Below are 22893 nucleotides of genomic sequence, written 5' to 3'. Positions count from 1 at the left end.
CAATGTCACAACTATCCCATACCTTGATTGATTTATTTCTTCTGGTACATCACAGCTGTCCTTTTCATGGATACATAATATTCATTGTTCTTAATTATCCTGTATTTACTAATCTTTTTCTTTCTGGTTAGTCACCTCCTTGTTTGCAGCAGAAGTTTTGGATACTAGTCCTTAAATCTCAGCTCTCCAGTTAGGTGCCTTTGGGTTGTACACTTGATCTCATTCCTACACATTAGCCCTCAAGATCATTGTACCATGGCAAAGTGGAAGAGTAGCTCTGGTATATTTCAGATTAAGAATACCTATGGTTTGTTTGGTGGTTGGTTTTTGGTTGGTTTTTTTTTTTTTACACCTCTATAAAAGGCTTTAAAATCGACAGGTATGTTTGGATTGGCTTGGTATTTAATGTGTCATAGGGGAACCCAGAATGGGATTAGGCATCTGTGAACCCTTTAATAAGGGAACCCCAAAATATGCAGTCTCCTTGCCTCAGCCAGGGAAAAAAAAAAAAATTTAAAGTTGACAGATTGTCAGCTTTTCTTTATCCACACATCTGATTATGAAATGTTGATTTTTTTTTAAATTTTTTTTTTCTTTGGAAACAAAACTGGAAGGTATATGTAGACAGCTAGGGTTTTTTAGGTTTGTGCCAAACCAATTCCCATGGCCATAGAGGCATAAAGAATATGCAAGAATTTGCAAAATATACCATAAGACCAGGGCATCTCTTTTCTTTAGCAGAACTAGAGGCTTACGTCTGCCTTTAATTTTTAAGAATAACAATGAAAGATCTAATTGCTAAAATACATGACTGCCAAGCTATTCCACGAGATCTCTGTTGTTCCCTTAGCCCCTTTCTCTGAGGCAAGAGACAACTTGCAGTTTTTTATAGACAGAATTAAAAGCTTTATTTTAAAATTTAAATACATTCTATAGAAGCTCTGTTCTCAGCTATATGCTTCTCCTGCTGTTAGCACCCATTAGAGGTAGCCAATTTCAGTACTAATGACTCTGGTCAAGTGCTGGGAGCTGGCTTCTTTTACACAGCTTCTCTGCCTTACAGAGAATGCATGTGAATGCCTTTAAAGCAGTGAAGTAGGAAGAACATCCCAGTGACCTGCCAGCTCTGTTTAGACTGCTGTGAAATGTTATGTAGCAATGACCATTTCATCTTGAAAGACCTCCGACCTGAAATCTAGAGCCGGGCACTGTGGAACTCATAGGTGCCCATCAGCATGGAGTACCCGGATGCTTCCTACTTCCCAGAGCCTCAGCATCGTTACAGTTCCTGCCCATTGCAGTGTATCCACTGCAAAGCATTTCCATTTGCCAAGTTACCTGGGTTACTGGGGGCCATGTGCATGCTTTTCTGCTGCAACATAGCATATCACAATGACTGGGTCAGGTTAAGCGTTCTGTAAAGAGCCCAAAGCAAGGGAGGGCTTAGTTCCACTGGTAACTCTGTTCATTGTCCTTCACTACTGAACTGGAGCCCATCCACATCTTTTCCAAAAGTGCATCACCTTCCATGCCCTTTCTGTAATGGGACTGTCATCCACAACAGGACATGAAGGGTTTAGCACATGTGGTGGTCCAGACCGGCCTCTAAGGCAGCTGAATCTGCACTGGATGAGAGTAACCAGAAGCAGTGACGATAACGGCATTGAACACAAAATTTAAAAAGATGGGTGTCAGAGTAGACTGACCTGAAGGTCAAAAAGAAAAGCTTAAATTAAACAACTCGCATGAGAGAGCAGCAGCACCTCCTCAGTTCTGCTCTGTTTTCACCCCTGCCTCACTTCCTCGGCTGCGCTCAACAAATGGTGAGGCTGAAGCTGCCTGATGGTGTGTGAAGAGCACAAAGACACAACCTGAGGAAACACGTTAATTGCCGTAGAACACTGGAAGAGTAAGGCCCCAAAGGACAACTGCCTCCAGCGTGGACTCTGTGCAGCACACGTAGCACTGGATTATAATTTGGTGTGACTGGTAGGAGGTGTGTTTCTTCTGAGTCAGTGGCAGTTGTGAACGTGGGAACACCCGCGGCGATACCTGCCTGATCGGCCAGAAAGATAAGAATGGAGCATGTGGCTCGTGGGTGCAGTCTAGGCTGGGTAGTGGAATTGTCTTGGTTTTATGCAAGGAAGGTTTCTTTTGGTTTTTTTTTGCTTTTACCACAACCAGTTAAATATAGGCTATCAATTAAGGATAATGTTTCTACCACAAACTCATAAAGAAACCCACTAAATAATTTGTTAGGAGCCTTTTAAAACAGGCAGTCTCTTGAGAAGAAAGGTCTAGGACTAAATTAGCAAGAATGCTGCAGGTCAGGCTTGAAGTATTGCATGGTGGCAGAATTGTTTGGAAAGTTTTGCCTGGAATTCTCTTTCATTAAAGCCATATCCAGCAAACACTTCCAGACGGTGCAGTTCCTGCTCATCTGAGTGGTCCTTCTGAAATCACTCAGATTATTTAAGTGAACAGTGCCTTTCCCTAAGCAAGAATTTTCTTTTTTTGAATAGTGAGTCTATTCAAGCAGGCTTATTAATAAACCTTTAACTGAAATGCTGCTATCCAGAATAGCACATAACAATCACTTGACAATATCAAACTAATGTTTAAAAAATGATCTAAAAGAAGCATAGACAATATGGTGGCATGAAAATTTGTGATAGCTTGGTCACTAAACGGTGTGGTTTATCTTCCATAAGAGATTCCGATCAGGTTATTTTGTACAGCTATAAATCAGCGGTTTGATTCTATGATAGTTTTACACCAGTTCTTACAGTACTACTTCTGTTTGTTTGCCTGTGAAGAAAGGTTCATTTTTAGACATGGAGATTATTATAACAAGGAGGGCAGCCAAATACAATCAGACATTTTAGCATAATGCTAATTTTGGTGCAACGCAGATCATGTAGGGTTTTTGGTTTTTTTAAAAATTTTTTCCTGACAGCAAATAGAGCACAGAACTTAGCTTGATCCAACTAAAACCTAAGAAAAATAACATTTATTCATTCAGACAGAATATTTGCATTTGTAAATGTGTCAGACGGTCTGATGAACATTATAGCAAGCTTTTTGTTTCCTCTGTTCATCGCTTCTCACTTCTCTTTCTCAAAATGCATGTGATGAACATACCCATGTTCAAAGGAAGTCTGGAACACAGGCAATGTCTGAGAGTCCATGGGACACTTACGTTTGTGAGCCTGATGAGTTTGCATGCTACAGATGTTGAGGCACTCCTGGTCAAATTATGCAGCCGTTATCTGTGGGTCCTTTAGCATTTGTGATTCCTCGTGGTTAGCCACTGTATGCCCAGTCTGGGTTAAAAAGTCTTTTTCTTCTGTGTGATTGAGAAGTTCCTGCCTTTTCTTCAGCCTTTATCTTCTGTGTCTTTCTCAGGGAATAGATTTGACTTTGATAGTACAAGAGTTTATAGATGTTGCCTAACAGATGGATTCTGATAAAAAACAGTCCACTGAAGTTATTGTCATAATATACAGAAGGGAAACAAAGCTCAGAAGTCTGTTTGAAGAAGTACTGTCGGTACCATAGGTGGGACAGGGAAGTCCCACTGCTCCAAACCTCTGTGCCCAGATGTGGTATAGCAGAGTGTTAGGACCTCTTAAGGACCCAAGGAAAAAAGCTCCACACTATTCTGTAGAAAGTAATGAAGGTGCTGGGGACTGACAGAAGAATATAATTCTCAACTATACAACTGAAACAGGATCAACAATAGTGTGGTCACAGGATCACACAGGAGAAGAGTCATAGTAGAAGCAGAAAATTTTGACTTTTTCTACAGGAAGAATTTATATTTCCCGCCCCCCCCAAAACCAGATGTAGTTGAAGAACTCACTTCCTCTGGGCAAAAGGAGGGCTAATGAATCATTTATTCATTTTGACATTTCAGACTGATATGTGGATTTCTGTTTTGTTTAAAATGTAGTCAGGGTGATATAGGTACCTGAAATATCTGCCTTTTGGTGGTCCAGATGACAGTGAGATGAGCCTGAATGGGCAGGGTGAAGTTGACAAGGTGAAGAACCATACCCTGATATAGAAGATTATTTCTTTGAATAAAATAATTTTACTTTTCCTAGGTAAATTGATTTAGCATTCCAGCACAGTACCTGTAATTCAGTTTCTAATTATGTAAAAAAACCAAACCAAACCCCAAAACCTCACACCGAAACCAAACCATATCCTTATATATAACAAGTGCTTAAGAATCCACAACAGCTTGAAGTAATACTTTAAAAAAGCTGGCAAGATTATTGCTGTTTGAATGGCTGCCTTTTTCAGCAGTGCGGTACATTGTTGAACAGTTTTTCATTCCTGACTTAGAAACTGATTATGCATCCACTGAGCGTGAAACTTTAAAGTAGTGAGAGAAGTCCAACCAATGTTTTTATAAAAAGGCACAAGAGCCACTGCCAAAGTGTCATAGTTTTGTGAAGCTAGGCAGAGGGTCCTGGCATGCAGACTGCTTGGTTAGATTCACTCCTTTGTGACCCAAGCAGATTTTAAAGTTTAAAAATCTTCACTTTCACTTGAAAAAGCTTCCTTGAATACACAGTAAGTAATGCTTTTAGCTCCTCGGCACGTAGCAAAAAATAAGTCCAAATACAGTTTGAAAAACTATGAACCTTTTAAAATTTCAGAAGCTCCTTACAAGAATTAAAACAACAAGGAGATCATGAGTGGTATGATGGAGTTTTCTGCTCCACTTTGTGCAAGGAATCATCCAGAGAGCCCTGTGTCCCTTGGGAATGGAGTAGCAGCACTGCTTGATTTCAGGTACTCACGTGGGTGATCCCAATCTTCCCCTGCAAGCCCTTAGTTCTCCCTCTTGCCTCTGTGGGAAATGTAGGCTCCTTAATCTCAGTGCTGTCACTTTGCACCCTACTTGCAGACCAAAAGTCTCAGTGATGACATCATCTTCAGGTCCCCTCCTACTGTCTTCTGTGCCCACATTGTTAAAATTGGAGGTGGTGGCGATGAGATAGTGTAATTTATTAAATGGCCAAACTGAATCTTAGCTGATGTTGCCAGTTAAGGTAACTCATAGGAAACAGCCGTATCCCGTATGTTCTGCCCAAGGTGCTCTACCTAGAGTGTATTCAGAAAGGGACATATGAGAGCGAGTGGTGGAGTGTGTTTAAAAAAAGAGTAGATTAGGTTGGGTCCCACTCTCTTAAAGCCTAAGCTGGCCAAGCAACGCTCAAAGTCCCATGATTTCCTAGCGTCAGAAGTTCACTCCATTTCGTGCTGTTTCCCGGTTTGGATGCCATCTGTGTGTGCCGAAAGCTCAGCTTGCATACAGACAGCACCGCCAGTGTGTACACCCTTTCCCAAGCAGTGCATCTACAAATCACGTTTACACATAAATCACTGCAAAAGTGGTATAATTGGTGTTTTCTCATCAGATTATTTTCTGTAGGTAAAGGTTGCAGTTGTACATTCCTGCGTAAAATACTTCAGTATGTGAAATTTCTGATTTTTCTGCTCTTTGAATTTCTGAAGAATATGATTTTATGCCAAACCCACTATTATGGCCATATGTTGATTTTTTTTCTAGGCAGAGTTATAGGAAGTGATTAGATTGTATGATCACCTTGTCTATCATGCCTGCAGGTAGCTTTGAAAGGAAGATAAGTGTCAAAAGTATAATGCAGTCTGAGCGTAATTTATGAGAATGACGTATGTGAGAATGTTTTAGGAAATCAGCATCGTTTTAATGGAGCTGAAAAGATTCTGAATTCTGTCATCCTTTTGAGGATCTTTAAAGTGAAGTGCAAAATATAAAATGTGGATCTGTGAAATCCTCATTTACACTCATCATGAAGCAAACTGTTGTCTGTGGAAGCTCTGACAATGCTATTTCAGTCTTCTTACTCTATATTTCTTAATATGTATTCCATTGCTGTTAAAGATATGTTAAATTACGTTAAATGAAACTTTTCAATGACCTAGCATAAACCAAGTCCAATTGGATCATAAAAAATAGTTAATTTTTTTCCTAAGCATTCTGAAGTAGGTTGCAAAAATCCCACTGACTGTGTTTTGGTTCACCTTTTCTACCTGCATCCTTAAAACCTGAAACTTTTAGCATTTATAATTGTAATTAAGTGATCACCTACATGAAGACTAAGCCTGTCACTGTGTAGTTAGATGTCTTAATGAAATAATAGTTATATATAGATCTTTTTTTTTTAATGTCATTGAAACAAAGCATGTGAATGTCTCCACATTATTGTTGTTATTAATATTGTTATTATTTTATTCAAATAACTACACTATTTTTTGTTGCTTGATATTTATATAAATGGTAAGGTTAGTTGAGATAACTGCTTAGTTAGGAAGATTCACTCCCTGTCTTTTTAGACTATCATCCTACAAATGTTTATATGATTTACTTTGCATTTATGTGTAGCAGAGTTTCAGTTAAATGAATATTGATGTAACTATCACCCTAGGTTATAAAATAAGCAACCAGAGATTGGTTTAGTTTTGTTATTGTGGAATACCAAACGCTTTACTGTGACTTAACAATTAAGCATGTGTGCACATACTTCCAAGTGTGTGCACATACTTCCAAGCTTTTATGCGTAAAAAAATGTATGTTAATGCATGATATCTATGTGTGAAATTTGCAGATGCTAAGAAAAAGTACAATATTAATGATATATTTTTATTTTGTAGCTTGGATCATCCTCCTCTGTGCCTTTTACATCTATATTCTCGCAACTGTTTATGACTGTTGTAGTCCCCCTTATTATTGGACAGGTATGTCTTTTAAATATACATTCTTATTTAAAAAAATAAGATAAAGAGGGCTATCTTAAAGACAGACTGGCAACCTGGTAAGCAGCCACATAGAAACAGCCTCAGGATAGTGAAGTTTAATATCAGAGAAAAGATGCTACACTGCTCCCTGGAGCCACATTGATCTTTGTTGAGATTGAGCATCTGTCCCTCACTACCACAAACATACGCTACTGCATATCGAGAAGGGAGTTTGTGAACATAAAGTGGGAAAAATGGCAGCCCAGACTGTGAGAAATTCCAGTCCCATACAAATGAGCTTTGAGAATACTATATAGTCCTTTTGTCACATGCCCTTTGCCTGGATGATGAAGGAAGTTCTCCCAGTGTAGTATCTACTACTAATTACAGGAATAAAAAATTCTCTATGTTAAAATACATATAAGGGCTAAGCAGTCGGAAGTTAAGAAATAATAAAATTAAGGTTGCTTAAGCCATTTTGCATATGCCTTACAATAAAGGTTTTAATTGCACAGTTGCAAACTATTCTTTCTGCACGACTCCTCTATCTTCTTAGACTGGATGGAGGATTTTCATGGAATGAGCAGCTGTTCAGTACTTCATTTTATACTCATTGTTCATATCGAAACACAAGACCTTATTTTTTATGGCATATGATTGAAATCTTTCACTGAATGTAAAGATACTAATTGCAGTATAAGATTTTCTGTGACGCTTGTCTCTCTAGTATCTGTTTTTTCACAAATATTAATTATTTTTTTTCCCTCCCATGTCATGGTGGGGAATTGCTATATTAATACCAAATGTTGTCAGAAGTGTCCACCAAAACACTCAAAGCCCTATTGTTACGTGCTTGTAAGTATTTGTTGTTCTATGGCATTCACAGTGTACGAAGGGAATATCAGTGGGATTTGCAGTTCATTCCCAAGGGGTAACGTTGCTGATGCTAGCGTCCAGTTTAACTCTGTTCAGCTGGAACTTTCTGTTTTGTCAGCCTAAAGCAGACTTTGAAATGGAAAGGTGGTTAAAATGTAGGCAAATGGAAGTGGAGTCTGTAAAGGAGCACCCTCGACACGGTTAAGACTATCTGTCATTGCCTGTGCTATGTAGAACAGTCAGTCAGGCTAGTATCAAACTATAGTTGCGCATTTCAAAATTGGCATGTACTGTAACTTACCAAAGTTAACCTAGTGAAGTTTGTTTCTTATAATGTCAAAAAACCCCATTAAAGTCTAATAAGATGATGAGCATGATAAGCATGACAGTAGCTACCAGCATCAGTACCTGTGTAACCTAGATGTAACCATATCATGTGGAAAATGTATGTAACCTCTGTGTCCCTGAAGGCTATTGAACTGCTCACGTGCTTTGAGATTAATGCCTAAGAACCTCCTTGGTAATTAGGACCGCAAAGGGTTGCTGATGAACCTACCTGTGTATCACGTTCTTATCTCGTCAAAATTAAATTAAATCTCCACCAAAAGTGGACAAGCAAAAGTATTTGAATCCTCTGGTCCTGAAAGGTCCAAAACCTGGAAGCTATTAGTTAGAAGCCTTAGTTGGAAATTTCTAGCAAACAAATAGCATGGCAGCAGATCTAGCAATAAAGTAACCTATAGTGATGGAGCATCAGCAATCTGTACTGCAATATAGTAAGTCTGAAGATGATAGTAGATTGCTAGACAAAGTGATTGCAAAATTTCAAGAGGACTTTGTATGTATAATGGTGTGTTACTTTGGAAAGATGTTACAAGAAATTGCTACGTGAGCTAGCTGGAGAAGTTGGGGACGGTTTTGGCTGCACCAAACAGTAAGGCTAAGTAACATGAATTAAGCAATAAACATATGAAATAAGTGCTCTGAATGGTTCAAAATCAGAATTGTGATGAGGCTTAACTGAGAACAGATGTGATTTTGGAGTTCTGATGAAGACTGAAAGAAGAAAAGAGGATCTTAAAGCTTGTGAAACTCAATCACAAATTTATTTAAGAGTTTGGGTTTTATAAATACACTTCAACAAGAAATAGGATGATTCTCCTTTAAAAGTATTTGAAGCAGTTTCTGGAAATGAATGATCAACAGAAATAGCTCACATTCCTCTAAGCATAAAGACTTTGTTTCTAAAGTTACTGCACTTGATTATATCTGTTAGAGGATATGGAAGTGAGGAAATGCTAAGGATAGCTACAGATCAAAAATGCCAAGGGTAGTTTACGTTGATTGTCTTGATTAGGTAGAACTGTACAGAGGAAACCAACCTGCCCAGATAGGAATAGAAGCCATTTTTGAAAGGTGGATATCCAGAAATAACGTGCATTAATCAGGGAAAAACAACAAGCAAGAAAAGAACGACACCGAGATATACAGTGATACAGGTCTCCTTGCTCTTCATCCAGAGGCGGCATGGATCTGCTCCCAACTAAATTAGAAGTTTTGCATTTATTTGGTAGACTACTACTCACTCATTACCGAACTGCTGCACAACATGTGATGCAGCAACGTAATATTACTTTCTGAATCACGAGTATCTCACTCTGGGATTCCAGATGCATTAAGAGATAATGGCCCACAATTCATGAGTGATGGTTTCAGCGATTACTTCTAATTTGCCATTTAATGCCCACAATGTCAATTCCTTACCATGGGCAGTCATACTGTTCAGCAGAAAAGTCAGTGGAAGAATGCCTGGTAAGGTTACCTGGTAGCAACGAGCTTGACTAGGGGGAAAAAAACCCCAGCTTGAAACCTGCCTGCTTGGAGGATTGCTTCTCTTCAGCCTTCCTAACTCAGCTGTGATCAACAGAGGCTTTACACTCAATCCACATCAATGCAAAACAGAGAAGGCTGCTTAAAAGAAGCATTCTCCAAGGGCTTTATTTTCCTTTAAAAAAATCTCGCCTCTGGGAAAACCTGTGTTGCCTAAACGCTTCTTTCCTGAGCAGGCTGCAGAGCTGGCTGTTTGAGCAGCCCCTAGGATATAAGCAAAGCAGATGAGAGGGTGCTTTAGATTTGTTTTGTTTGGGGTTTTTTTGTTTGCTTTATGGCAAAATGTATCAAGAGTTTTGGTTGCTTGGCTGACTTGTCAGAATTTTTAATGATGGCTGGGAGACAGAAGCCACAGTAGTGTAATTGATGCTTATTTTCTGCTGTTTCTTGAGCAATTTTTCAGTGTGGCAAGACTGCCATTGGCAGGAGTCAAACATGCTTTTCTAGCCTCTGACAATGAAATGTGTGAGGGGCTGCAGGTACAGGCTCTGCTCAGGTGGTGGCCACCATTTGTTTAGGGAAAGAACTGTTAAAGGAGGAGGAGGATACTACGTTATCAGAAAGGCACTGAGTCTTACAGATAACAGTTACTGATAGATGCTCTTCAACAAGGAGAATCGCTCTGTTCTTTGTCAGAGATGTGCAGGTCGTCTAAACCTAAAAAAACACAATCTGTGTTCTCTGTCTACAGATGTGTTTTGGTGATTGACAGTGTGATGTTACTCAAATCAGTATTGGTAGTGTAATATTGCATTTGTATTTATAGACTAACGAATAAGACCTCTCTGTCAAGAGGTCTTGAAAAGAGATATAATCTACAGTATTTTATAAAGATCTAACGTTCTATAAGCCTTGAAGATCTGTGGCATGTAAGAGCTTGTTATTTGTGGACCACTCTTATATACCTCTAAGGGGAATTTGAGAATACTTGTAATACGATAAACATGGTAATAGATATTTCATGGAAAAGATTTTTGAATTTGCTTTGGCAGCTTGAAGTTCTGATTTTTATTATTTTTTTTTCTGGGCAGCAGAGTTCTGATGAAGATTGTTCCTGAGTTGTTGTGATTTTGCTAAAATAATTGTTTCCTTGTCTACAGATGTTGGTCATACTTTTAGCCAGCAAAATGTAAGGTTTCAGGATATGTCTAAGCAGTTCCTTCAATGACCAGTTCTGAGATTAGGCTGAAGATTGTTGTTTCTTTGCTTATGTTTTTCTTCTGAAGTGACAGATAACAGGAACAGTGAAAACCACTGCAATATTTCCTTTCCCCTTTTTGTAGACTTTCTCCATTTTCTACACCTAAGTGCTTATGACAGACTTTTATTTTATGTTTTATATTAAAGAGCGATTTATGATTAAATGTTAATGAAATAGAATTTTCACTGTGCTTTCATTATATTCTACTAGTTTGAACATTTTTCAAAGCAGCACACCAAAACCCACTGTTTTCTATGAATAAATAATAAAAAGCTTGTCTGTACATTATCATTCATGCATTCTCTAGTTGCCCCATTGGTAATTTGTCTGCCAGCATAAAGTGGGCACTTCACATTAAACAGACCTTAACTAAAGCTAAAATTAATGTTATGATTCTGAGTAGTTCTTCTTCCCAAATCTATAAAATTAAGCCAGTTGTAAAGAAATCCTCGCTGAATCTAGTCACACAAAAAAATCTAGATGTCCTACAAGTAAAGGATTTTAAGTGCCTTCTGCATCGGTGCCCAAAATGTTCTAGAGGAACCCTTTCAGCATTTGGGAGGTTTGTTGGGGAGGGGGGGGATACAATAGTTAAAGAAACTGTTATAAAAAGGGAAGAGTGTCAAATCCTTTCGTTCTTGTAACTTAAATCCACATGGAGGAAGTCCTACTTTCTCTTCAGAGTCCGCGGGGGAGCTGTAGAGAGGAGGAGTGGTACCCTGGGAGATGAGCGCTTCTGGAAGCTTGTTGCAGAAAACTGCGATGGCAGATAAACAGCCTTCAGACCACAGTTCGCTCCCTTCTGACGCTTGACTTCAAGAGGGAACAGAACCCAGTCTCCATAGAAATACAAAATATGAAGAAAACACATACTGCTGCTATTTTTGCCATGTTGCACCTGTTTGCAATGTTTTAAAGCAACAGTTGTAAATTACCCCAAAATATGAAAGTTAATTTTCATAATGGCCTTGTGTGGGGTTTTGAAGGCGTATATGTGCCAGGAGCTATCTCTTGTGAGTAAACTGACTGACCTAATGGAGTAAGAGCTTGTAGGAGAGTATGGTAAGCTGAGGAAAGAAAACAGGATGCTTGTAAAAAAATATTTTTTCCCAGATTGCAAAAATGATTCGGGGTTGGTTTTTTTTCCCATCCCATCTTCAGAAAAGAAATATTAGGTAGCATACTCTGTAAAATAAGGATAGATTTGACATTTGTTGATGTCCTAGAAGGTATGGAAAGGTGGGTTAATCAGTACAAAGTTTGGGACTTTATAGCAGTATACAGAAACAGGTGAGAATACATGCCTTCACACCGGTATGGTCCCTATAAAATTTTCAGGACAGGATCTGGCTGAAGTGAGATGAGCCATGCTTTGGAAAAGGGCCTCTGCATTTGAACTGCGATGTAGATATGGCTATGCTATAGAAATCTGAGAACAATGTTCTGTCTTATGTCGTTGCTACAACCCGCATAATCTCCCTTCCATTCCAGTATCTGATTCTTTCTACTGGTTGTCACAGTCACTGTCATCTTGTTTACCTTTTTCCAGTTTTTCCCCCTTTCACATCTTCCAAGCTTCACTGAAGTAGCTCCCAATATTCCGTGCAGTCTTCTTTCTTGGTTTGCCATCACTATATAAGAAGAGATATTGAGAATATTGAACTGTTGCAAATATCTAGCCTGACTCAAAGCTGTTCAGGTGAAAAATTTGCATTGCAGAGTTCACTGCAGGTCTGTTACTGTAAGTGGTAATAATATTGGTTAGGAATCTTACCTTAAAAGACAAAGTAAATAAGAGAACTGCTGCATTTAGTGATAATCCAGCATAGTTTCAGCTTGTTTCCTTGTGTGTTTCAACCCAAGGAAAAAGTGACTTGTGTTTCTTTGTTGAAACGGTAAAGCCCCAGGTGTTTTGTCCAGGTATTTACAAGTACACACCAATACATAATAAAAGGAGCAGAAGTGCAGTAAAAACATTGTATATTCTGTTAAAGATTAAATCAGTTCAAAAGAGTTGATAGAATCAGGAAAAATCTACTTTGCATAATGATGTAAATACCAAGAGATACTCTTGGGTGTATAATGGCAACAGAAGTGATGTCAGAACCATTTCCCCTGGTTTTTTTCACTTCATGGGTTTAAAAAAAAAAGTTGAAGATCTAGATAATTTTTAAAAGATGTGCTGTATGACAAATGTCAGAAATTATTCCATTCCATATACATTGAGGGAGGGGGAGGAAAGGCTCCTTGCCCTATTTAGTTCAATTAATAATGAACATTAATGAATTACGTTGTTTATTGCATTTTTTATCTTGTACATCCAGCACTTGAGCAGGCAGGTGGAAACAGTCTAGCTGTATTTTACTGACAAATTTCTCTGGGTATACAGTGTGACTGTTATGAAGGTACCATTAGATAAGTGAATAGTCATTCTATAATATATCTTCTGCTATTTGCACATATGATAACAGATGAGCATTATTTACCTGCTTTTCTGGAACAGCAGATCGTGTTCCTTTGTACAGGGGATGTTAAGTGAATTAAGCACATGAGCAGTTAGCCCATTTGCTTGGGGAGGCTGGTGTTGAGACAAGGGGGTTATGGCAGGATACGGAGCAGCCTGGAGGAAAAATACTCTGGATGTAACCGTTCCGGTAGAAGAACTGAATTGAAATGGGGACACTGTTAATTCATGTGTAATTATATTCCTTTGTTGTTAAAAATTAAATCCTGGACAAGCGGAATGTTTGAGCCTGGAACTGTGTTTTGAAGCAAATTTGAGCCGATGTCTTTACAAAAACCTTTGGAGATTGCCAGGACATAGTCACCAGGAGGTAGTTGCCTGATGGACATGTTTATCTTCTTTTATTGTCTAACTTTTCGGTGAGTTTATCAGCATCTTTCATCATGCAAGTTATTTATTAAATATCACCTACTACAAAGTTTTGCTTCTCTTCCTCTCTTCTCTCCACTAAACCACAGCTTGAGGAGAGGATTCACCATGCACTGTTCTTTCATGTGCAGCCTCCAGGTCAGCCATCAGGAATTCCTTTGAGGCTGACATTTAAATCTGCACAAAAATCTTTGCTGTTCATTGTGCTTAATGTGATCGCTATCATAGGACCAGAGGCCCCAAACCCCTCCTCACAGAAGTAATTCTGCAGGAGTCTCAGCAGGGATGCGGGTTGCAAGAGATTTGTATCTTAAAAAAATTTTGCGTGTGTTCTCTGCTACATGGGTAGCATTCTGCAGCATTTCTCCCTGTAAAGTACATTTTTAAATGGTTTTATGTTTCACATAATGACTATTCTACCAACATCTCTGCCTCCCTCTCCCTGCCCCCACCAGATGTTGGTTTTAACTGCATTTTTTTTAATGTGAGGAATTCCCTTACACTAGGAACTGTGAAATTATTGCATCTGAAGAGTACTCCCCTTTTTGCTCTTTTTCTATCAGTGTGCCATTCTGATGCATCTATTTTGGATGTCAGTCATTCATATTTCTACGCCAGGATGTAAGTTCACCTTTTCACAGGAGTATCGGGTATCCAGATGTTTTTCTCAACTGCTTGTTTCTCTGGTGCTTGTCCCGCCCTTGTCCCCTCTTGTACTGGTATGTACTTTAAAATACTGGACTTCATTATTTCAAGTGGCGCACCGGTGTGGTGGCTGAGTTTGGCGTCCTTCGTACAGGCATAACATGCAGAAATGATTGTGTTAGCTTTTGCTGTGTGTGCAGACAAATGAAGCTTAATATCTCTGTCCAGGCTCCGAATTACCTAAAAGATTCTTTATGTAAGCATTTCAATCTGCGTTGCTCATGGCTTTTCAACCTATTAGACTTCCTGTCAGAGAGTGCTGGCACCACGGAACAACAGGGCTCGCAGGCTGGCTCTGTACTTTATTGCGTGTTGTCTTTATTGTATTTGTGGGGTTTATCATTATTTCACTACAAATCTTCGCAATTTTTTTTAAGTCCTGTGTTAACCCCGCAAAGTTGTAGAATTCGGTTAAGAATTAAAAGGCTTTCAAAGCATCCTTGTCCTGACACAACTCTGCAGGATATGAATAAGTAACAAATGGATTGTTTTTCAGTCAAAATGAATCAGCTGACATGAGCTTCCCTGTGAAAAATCTGGTTGAGTTTTTACAGATACCTGTAGGGTTATATTTCTCCCTCTTAAGTTGTACAAGAATTTAGATTACCTTGAATTGATGATCATAGGCTGAATCGACCTCTGAAATAAAAATCTTCTTGAACCTTGTGAGAAGACAAAAATGTATGGGATTCTGTGTTAGAGAGGATGTATTTTGTCTGTGTTTTTACAGTATACATTTAGCATGACACTGGGTTGATTAGATGATTTCCTGAAGTCACAGTTTAGTTCTTCAGGGTCCAACTATGTCAGGTTTTTTTATAAATACAATGTGCAGTCAGAAGCCGTACTGGTATTTATGGTTGTTGATTCACAATAATTCCAGACTAGATAAAGATAGATATTTAAAGAAGATATCAGATGATTGAAGATTTTGAGGAAATACTGCTTGCAGTTTCATTTTTAAAATGTTTTTTTTCTTATATGTCAGTCCATGATAAATATGTGCATAAAATTATTATTGTCATGTATGTTATAATTATACCTTGTACAAACACATGGTTATAATTTTCGTAATAAATACCTCCAGTATAAGTTGTACTGTGGCATAATTAACCATCACACTTCCTTTTCAACATCTTGTTACTTTCAGTATAAATCTTCTGGAAGGACCATAAATAATAGGTGGTCTTAAGTAGCTTTTCTTTTTCCCTAATGTGACCTTAATTTAGGGGATAATAGGATCTTCTTTTTCAAACTTCCTTAGAAAACACTCACTTTAGAAGTGAAAAACTTTGCTTTTTGCTTCTGATAGTTAGAGTCCCAAATCTGCTCAGATTAAACTAATCTGATCTTTCTGTTTGATGTCCTCATTCAGCTTTCTTGCCTCTCTTCCATCACTGCAGTGTCTTATTCCTACCTGGCGGCTTATAGGGAGGTGGCTGAAGGAGCTCCATTGAATGCTCTTTCAGAAGTTTGGCCGTATATTCCGAGTTGTGTTCTCTCTTTAACATCTGGCAAGTGTGAAAATTTAAAGTTGAGTGTTTTCACCGGGGTGTTGAGCATTCCCTTACATGCTTTCCTGTAAATCTGTTATTTTTCCATCAGCGGGAAGCTTAGAAGTGTTGGGAGGTAAGTACTGGTCTTCAGCCTGCTTTAGCTTTGCGTGAACCCCACGTGCCAAATTTTTAGTACGTGCCCCGCCATGTGGTCGATGAAGTCTGTTTGCTGTGGAGACCGGGATAGCTGCTTCCAGTACTTCCCTACTGAGAGACTTGCAAACAAGCTGGGAGAAGGCACTGAGGAGAACTGACAGCTGTGAGGTCAATCCCGCAGCTTTGGCAGTTAGTGTGTGAAAAGGTCCTATGGAAGCATTGGTGATGATGCTTTGATATTAATCTTGAATACCTCTAAAATGTTCTGTATTATTAAACTGATAGTGGTGATGTTTATTAATGGTACCGCTACGGGAAGGTAACGAGACACCTTCAGAGCCCTCTGGTAGAAATGTTTCAGGATCTTGTGCTATGATTTCTGAAAGAGCATGGTAACAGAGAACATTGGGAGGTCTCGGGAGAAATTAGGCAAGATAATGTAATTGCTGAAAAATTAACACAAGTCACAGCTGTATGATAAAAGCTTTAAAAAGTTTTTTCAAACCATATAAAGTAAAGAGAAAAACTAAAAGCGACTCCCCAGGCAGGGCTGAAATAGATGCATTGTATCTGCTGAGGCTTAGCCCTGTAGTATTTGTCATAATTTGAAAGTTGAAGTTACTTTAAAATTTATAGTTGTTTCTAAAATATTCTTGAAAAACAACTTCAGATTCTGTTTCCTGAAAGTGCAAAAGTTCCACTAAGTACAGTAGGTTTCCTTGTTTTCATGTGTTAATTCTGGTATTCTAAAAGCGTGCAAATGGCATTTGTCTTTGGATTTACAAAAACTCTAGATATTCAGAGTTTGAATTATTTAAACTCCCACAACACATGCACTTTTGCTTTTCAAGCTTGAGTTATAATTTAATTAAAAACTTCTGGTGCATCGCTAGCTATTTAAATATTAAAATGTTCCATGGATCACTTTCGATTATCTACCGTCATGAAATTCCTGAAGATGTCAGATTTTTAAGATTCCCAAAGTTGCACTTGGAATTGTCTGTTGATGCAAAGGGGACTGTGATAATTACATACATCCATTAGTATCAGTAGAGGAGATAAACTTTGGGGAGGCTTAATGGGCATGTCTCAGTGACAGCTAGCAAAGAACATTTGGCATGATTAAGGATGGATTTGAATGTACTTGAAAATATACTCTCATTATGGACGCCCAGTGGAAGTTGCACTACAAATGTTAAATTCCCCAGAAGAAGAGTTGTGTGGCAGGGAAGCTTTGAAATCCACTGTGGCCGTCATCCAAATTACTCTCTTCTCTTTGTGTCTTTCCGCTGTCAGATTCACTTTGTGATGCCCAACTTGGCTCCCTGCATCTTTGAAAAGAGGCAACCTGTTGGTTTCTGTGTTTCAGATTGTCCGAAGATACATCAAGGACTGGCTTGAAAGGAAGAAGCCTCCATTTGGTGCTATCAGCAGCTGTGTGCTCCTGATGATCATCTACACAACGTTCTGTGATACTTTTGCCAATCCAAATATTGACCTTGATAAATTTAGCTTGATTATAATAGTGTTCATAAGTAAGTTCAGCCTTAAAGCATCTCTTTTTATCTCTGTTTCAGGTGTGTAATGAGCTGTACGTACTGGAAAGAGTGAGGCTATGGGGATACTGGCATGGGGCTAGAGCTTGTGCTTTTAATGCGTCTGGTAAACCAGCTTACCAGACTTCTTGGGGGCTGGATGCTTTTAGGGGATTGAGTAAGCATTTAGAGAGGGATGAACCCTACTATTTAGGTGTGCCTGAGATCGCTCAGTGGTCCTCCTTGTCTAAAGGGGTACGGTATTACTTTCTAGGTGTTTACGACCATTCTGTTTTGGTTTCTTTGTTGTTAAACAACCATGAATGCAGAGATGTTGCATTACAAACAGAAAGGAAAGATTTGGGTTTGAGCTGTTACTCAAAAGCACTGTTATAATTTTAGATAGTTCTTCCTTACCATATTATACAGCTAGAAACTAGTTGGGAATTTGAATGTATTGATATATTTCTGTGGATCAACACATTTTTTGCAGAGTTTGTTTTAGAAGCACTCTAGTCATTCAGCCTTAAATAACATACACATGAGAATAGACTGCTGGTATCCTTCCCATGAGTTAAAAATACACTTGCAGATTACCCCCTCCTGGGGAAAGGCGGTGGTATAGGGGCACTGTCTCCTCTCCCAGAAGGGAATTCCCACCTTGCTTCACACTGTCCAGAGACAGGAGTTGAAATTTGCTTGGGGGAGAGGTAACTACAGTATGCTACAGTATAAATCTTGTCTCATACACTCTAAAACTGTTAGATTTCAAGAAATCAATGCATCACCTACCTTGAAGTATGTGTATTTGCACGTGTTTCTATCAAATAAATATAACGTATCTTCTATAAATCCAACCTCCACTAAAGTCAGTTGGAAATTTGCCCCTGCACTTTGTGGGTCAGTTCTTATTCTATCCTAATTGTGGCAGTTTTTTAGATCATGAAACATTATACATGTGTAAAATACTACATGGAATTATAAACGGTACCGTATAAATACTTTATTCTGAAAGCAAAGAAAGGAGCCATGCAACGGAGCTTTTCTTTTTCCAATGGAGGAGATACTTGTTTGCATGGGCACCTGAGAGGGATGACATCCCAGGTGCACTTAAATCAGTGCAAAGTTGTCAGCAAAAGAGAGAAAGGTGGAAATTTTTAACTCTGACTTAACATGGAGAGAAACTCAGAACGAAGTAATTTTATGTTTTGTGCTGACCGCTACTTTGGAAAAAAAAAAAGTTGGTTTTTTTTTACTTAAAAAGGCATATTCTTCCTTTCACAGTTGGTGTAGAATGGTTGCTTCCATTTGCCTTTCTTGTCCCTTTTTTTATTTCTCTGCAAGACAACTCTGCATCTGTGCCATGTGTAATTATATATACCACTTGCAGTGCAATACTCTGAAAATCATTATATATACATTTTCATTGCCAGTGTGCACAACTGGAGTTTCTTAGTAAGAATATTAACATAAGCATTGGATCTGCTTGGAACATATTAGGCATTTGGTTTTTTCTAAAATATTTATAAAAAACCAAGGAAGTTGTGGAGATGGATATGCACATTGTATTCTAGAAAAAGTTTCTGTACCACCATTGGATGTGGTGGCTGGATGCGTGTGTTGTGTTATACCAGGATGTGAAATTACCACGAGGAGTTTGAGATGAAACTGTATTTATTATTCTGCTGATTAATGTTTTTATGTAATTTTTATGTTAATATTCTAGCCACAGCAAAATATGCACAAGGGATAATTGGTAGCAACACATACTTGTTGCTTTACAGAATTATTTTTATTAAGGGATTATATTTTTTCTGTGCATATTAAATTAATGTAGTCAGTTGCAGAAAAATTGTAATTCAGGAACAATGGATTGCTTCCTTAGTTCATGAAGAAAGAATTAAATGCATGCTGTGGTGACATTTATACATCCTAGGAAATGTATGTAAGAGAATGGAAAATGTCACTGGTAATAGCTAATATCCCTGCCACGTTTCCCAGTTGTAAACTGGGGTCAAAATCAAATGTATTGTCTTGGCTCACACTACCCTATGCGACACGTTAACCTTATTGCATTCACAAGTTTTGCAAGGAAAAGGGAGAGGACTCACCCCAGATTCTGCTGCAACCAAAAGCCCTTCCCCCGTAACCCACAAGCACCCAGAAGAGGTCTGTGCAGGTCGCAGGGTTTCTCCTCCAGCTCTCTGGGGAGTTCCTGCGCTCCGGCACGACGCTCGGTCTCTGCAGTCCCAGCAGCTACTCACGGCACAGCGGGGAAGCCCCCTGCTTCTCCCCACGTCTCCGCAGACCAAGGGTGGGCTCTGCGCATCCCACAACCTCTGCGGGTGTCAGGAGAGCTGGCAGAGGGGAGAGCTCCCCTCGGGATGCTCAAAAACCGTCTGCGCTGACAAAGCTGACAGCTTGAACGAAAGCTGCTTTGTCTGATGTGCACTGCCCAGTTCAGGAATTAGCCTTTGTCTCAGAGGGAATTAAAACGTCTATGATGGTCTTCTCTTAACAGTGATCATTCACAGGGAGAGTAATACCCAGTGCGTGAAAATATTTATTGTAATTGTGCTTACACACTCTACTTTCTCCTGTTAAATAGAAAGGGGCTAAATTTAAATACTTTGCAATCGGAGCATGTCTGAGAGATTTTATGTTGTCAACCCAATAAGCAAACCTAGTGCAAAGAGATACTCAGTAGTGAACTTCCCTGCCATTCATTGTGTCAAGAAATACTTGATTCAGAAGAGTTACCTCAGGAGGAACTCATGTAGCCACAATATTAGTTCTAGCTTTCTTGGATATAATGATACGTATTGTTCTTCCAGACATGATTGTCTTTAAAGGTTGTCTGTCATTGGATTTCTTTAGATAGCCTTGGTCCAACGTAGCTTCTGACCTGTTGTATGGGGGCAAAACGCACGTACGCAGCAATTGCAGAGATTTTAAGTGATCTTTACTTCTGTCATCGAAGTCTAATTTTAACTTGTTTCTCTTTCAGTTTTTTCTGTTCAGATGAGCTTCATGTTTTTGACTTTCCTCTTCTCTACAAGGTAATTGAATGTGCTGAGTCAGAACCTTTGAATATTTGTTTTGTGTGATATCTTTGGTTTGGGTGATACAGTTTATGCAAATGTGTAAGGGCAGGTTTCTGAATAGGGGTGACCTCATTTTGGTATTTCATATTGTCCTTAGTGCATTTTCTCTGTTAGAGTTTCATAGGCTAAGAGAGCAGGACCTGAATTCTGTCCTTTCTTGTGTGTTAATTACAGAGTTGTTAAATCTCAATCAATCACTGCTATACCTCATCCACTGAAAAAAATGGATTTGCACAGATGTCACTGAAGGTATAATTTGCCCTGCAGACATGCTGATGACATATGAGAGAGAGAACTCAGTTTGACTTTTTACATCTCAAGATACATTTGCCGGGCTGGCAACTCACTCTTTTCTGTATATGTCAAATGTGTTACGTTTATATGGTGATTCTTAAAAGACAGTTGTCCTGAACTAATGTTTGGTAGAGCTTTTTTTTTTTTCTTTTTAAATATCCACCAGGAAGAACAGTTGTACATTAACTTCTCAAAAAATAGTACCGTGAGAATGGTGTTAGCCAACGGCTTAGTGCATCACTTGAGCTGGTCAGAGTATCCACCATTGTCCTCTCGCTTAGGCTTACTGGAGTATTTTTCTTAGCAGCACTCTGCTGAATGGGAGGTGCCACAGTACAGCAGATTCCAGGCATACGCTTTATATAAATTATACAATATCCATAAGGGAGAATCATGAAGAAGGGTGCAATGTCTTAGAGCTACTTATGCTTTTTTAGTGCCACTAGAAAATTTCTCTGTGACAGGATCATACCCTGACCTTAGAAGGCAATTTTTTAAATAACTTTTGATCTGCTAGATCTAACCAAAATGCTCTAAGTAGTAACCAACTCAGACAGTATGGTAAATATTTAGAATCTCATAAAATGATTTCTGATTTGGACCAAAGGGTGATCCATTGGCCAGTCATATACCTCTCTCTGTATGTCACTTTTCCACCCTTCCTTACTCCCAGTGTGTAAACCCTTGGATGCAGTTTTTCTCTGAAGTGGAAGATAACTTCATATTCTAAGCAGTGCTCATAGCATACACTCAATATACTATCTAAACTGAGTGTTTTGTTAACATTACATACTAGGAAAAGAAATCGTAGGTCATTCTCTTTTTTTGCAGAGGCAAGGGGGGCACTGCTGTGATATAGCGTGTTTGCAAAAATAAGCTTGGCTTGGAATAAAGTTGTGTCCTACATATCATGTCTTCAGAATTCCTCTCCTTCACTAGAGCATATTCACTAGAGAGTTTGCCACAACTGAGAAACAATTCTGCTTTAATAAAAAAAAAAAGAAATCAAACACTACTGTTCATTTGTAGGTAGAATTATTTCTGTCACTAGACCTGATCAAAGTGATGTGAATGTGCATATGGATCCTCAAAGTAATATATTTGATCGATGATGTTTTAAGAAGGTTTTTGCTATCAGAGGTTATTAAAACTCTTTCTTTTCTAGGAATAACTCTGGTTTCACACCAGCAGACACAGTGGCTATCATTTTCTGTTCCACACACAAATCCCTCACTCTGGGTAAGTCAGGAGATAAGCTTTTGAACAAAACAGTAACATTCATACCTTGCTGTGTTGGAAAAAAAAATGTTGCTGGTTGCTGGCTTTTCTGCTTAAATGATTTTGGTTTTAGCGTGACAAGTAGTGCTACCAGTATGATACTAATAGTAGGATAATATTCTTGCACAGATAAAATAAATGCTTATTACAAGGCAGACAACATAGTCTTCTCAGCTGAGATTTTAGTGGTTATACAGTAAGACCCCCTTATTTATGGAAAGCTGGATTTTTCTTTCTGTTCTTATGGAGTTCTGTTGCCTAATCCAATATTGATAAAATTTCAGGTTCGTTACTACAAACATTGTGAGGTACATCTGCCCAGTTTCACAGTAAAATCTTACACCTAAAAGCTGGGATGTACAAGTGAAAATCAAAGCATGTAGTGTATTCAGAAATCACAAATCGACAATACTGTCTTTTGCTTAACATGAGCAAAATGCATGTGTTTCTTTTAGGTCTTCAGATATTTTGGAGAGTTTTATTTATTAAAATTAATTTATCAAAACATTATAGAGATATTTGTCACTTATGACCCCTTAGTGATAATAAGATGTTCTGATGGAAATTCACAAAATACTGCTAAATCAGTTATGCTTACAGCCTCTTGGTACTGCTTCATCCATTATGTTCAGTCAGTGAAATGACTAGTACTTGAATATTTTCATACTGTTTT

At 38.6% G+C, this 22893-nt stretch overlaps 1 protein-coding gene across 10 annotated transcripts in view; it reads left to right on the top strand.

Annotated features, from left to right (window-relative positions):
* SLC10A7 (solute carrier family 10 member 7) overlaps window positions 1–22893 on the top strand; it is a 150857-nt gene that overhangs the window by 104449 nt on the left and 23515 nt on the right. For 4 of the 10 annotated variants that reach the window (XR_012835232.1, XR_012835233.1, XM_075751255.1 and 1 more), the window contains 4 exons: window positions 6709–6792; window positions 17379–17544; window positions 20552–20603; window positions 22108–22181. Coding sequence is in view for 2 of the 10 variants with exons in the window: in XM_075751255.1 (XP_075607370.1) it covers window positions 6709–6792; window positions 17379–17544; window positions 20552–20603; window positions 22108–22181 (376 nt within the window). In the remaining 8 variants the exon portion in view is untranslated. Of the gene's footprint in view, window positions 1–6708; window positions 6793–17378; window positions 17545–20551; window positions 20604–20822; window positions 20898–22107; window positions 22182–22893 lie in introns of those variants that run through there. The other 6 variants (XR_012835237.1, XM_075751256.1, XR_012835234.1 and 3 more) reach the window with 5 other exon arrangements.

Source organism: Balearica regulorum, chromosome 4 (assembly GCF_011004875.1).
Source record: "Balearica regulorum gibbericeps isolate bBalReg1 chromosome 4, bBalReg1.pri, whole genome shotgun sequence".
NCBI classification, from domain to species: Eukaryota; Metazoa; Chordata; class Aves; order Gruiformes; family Gruidae; genus Balearica; species Balearica regulorum.
Note: the sequence above shows the minus strand (reverse complement) of the source record. Positions and strands in the feature narration are given on the sequence as shown.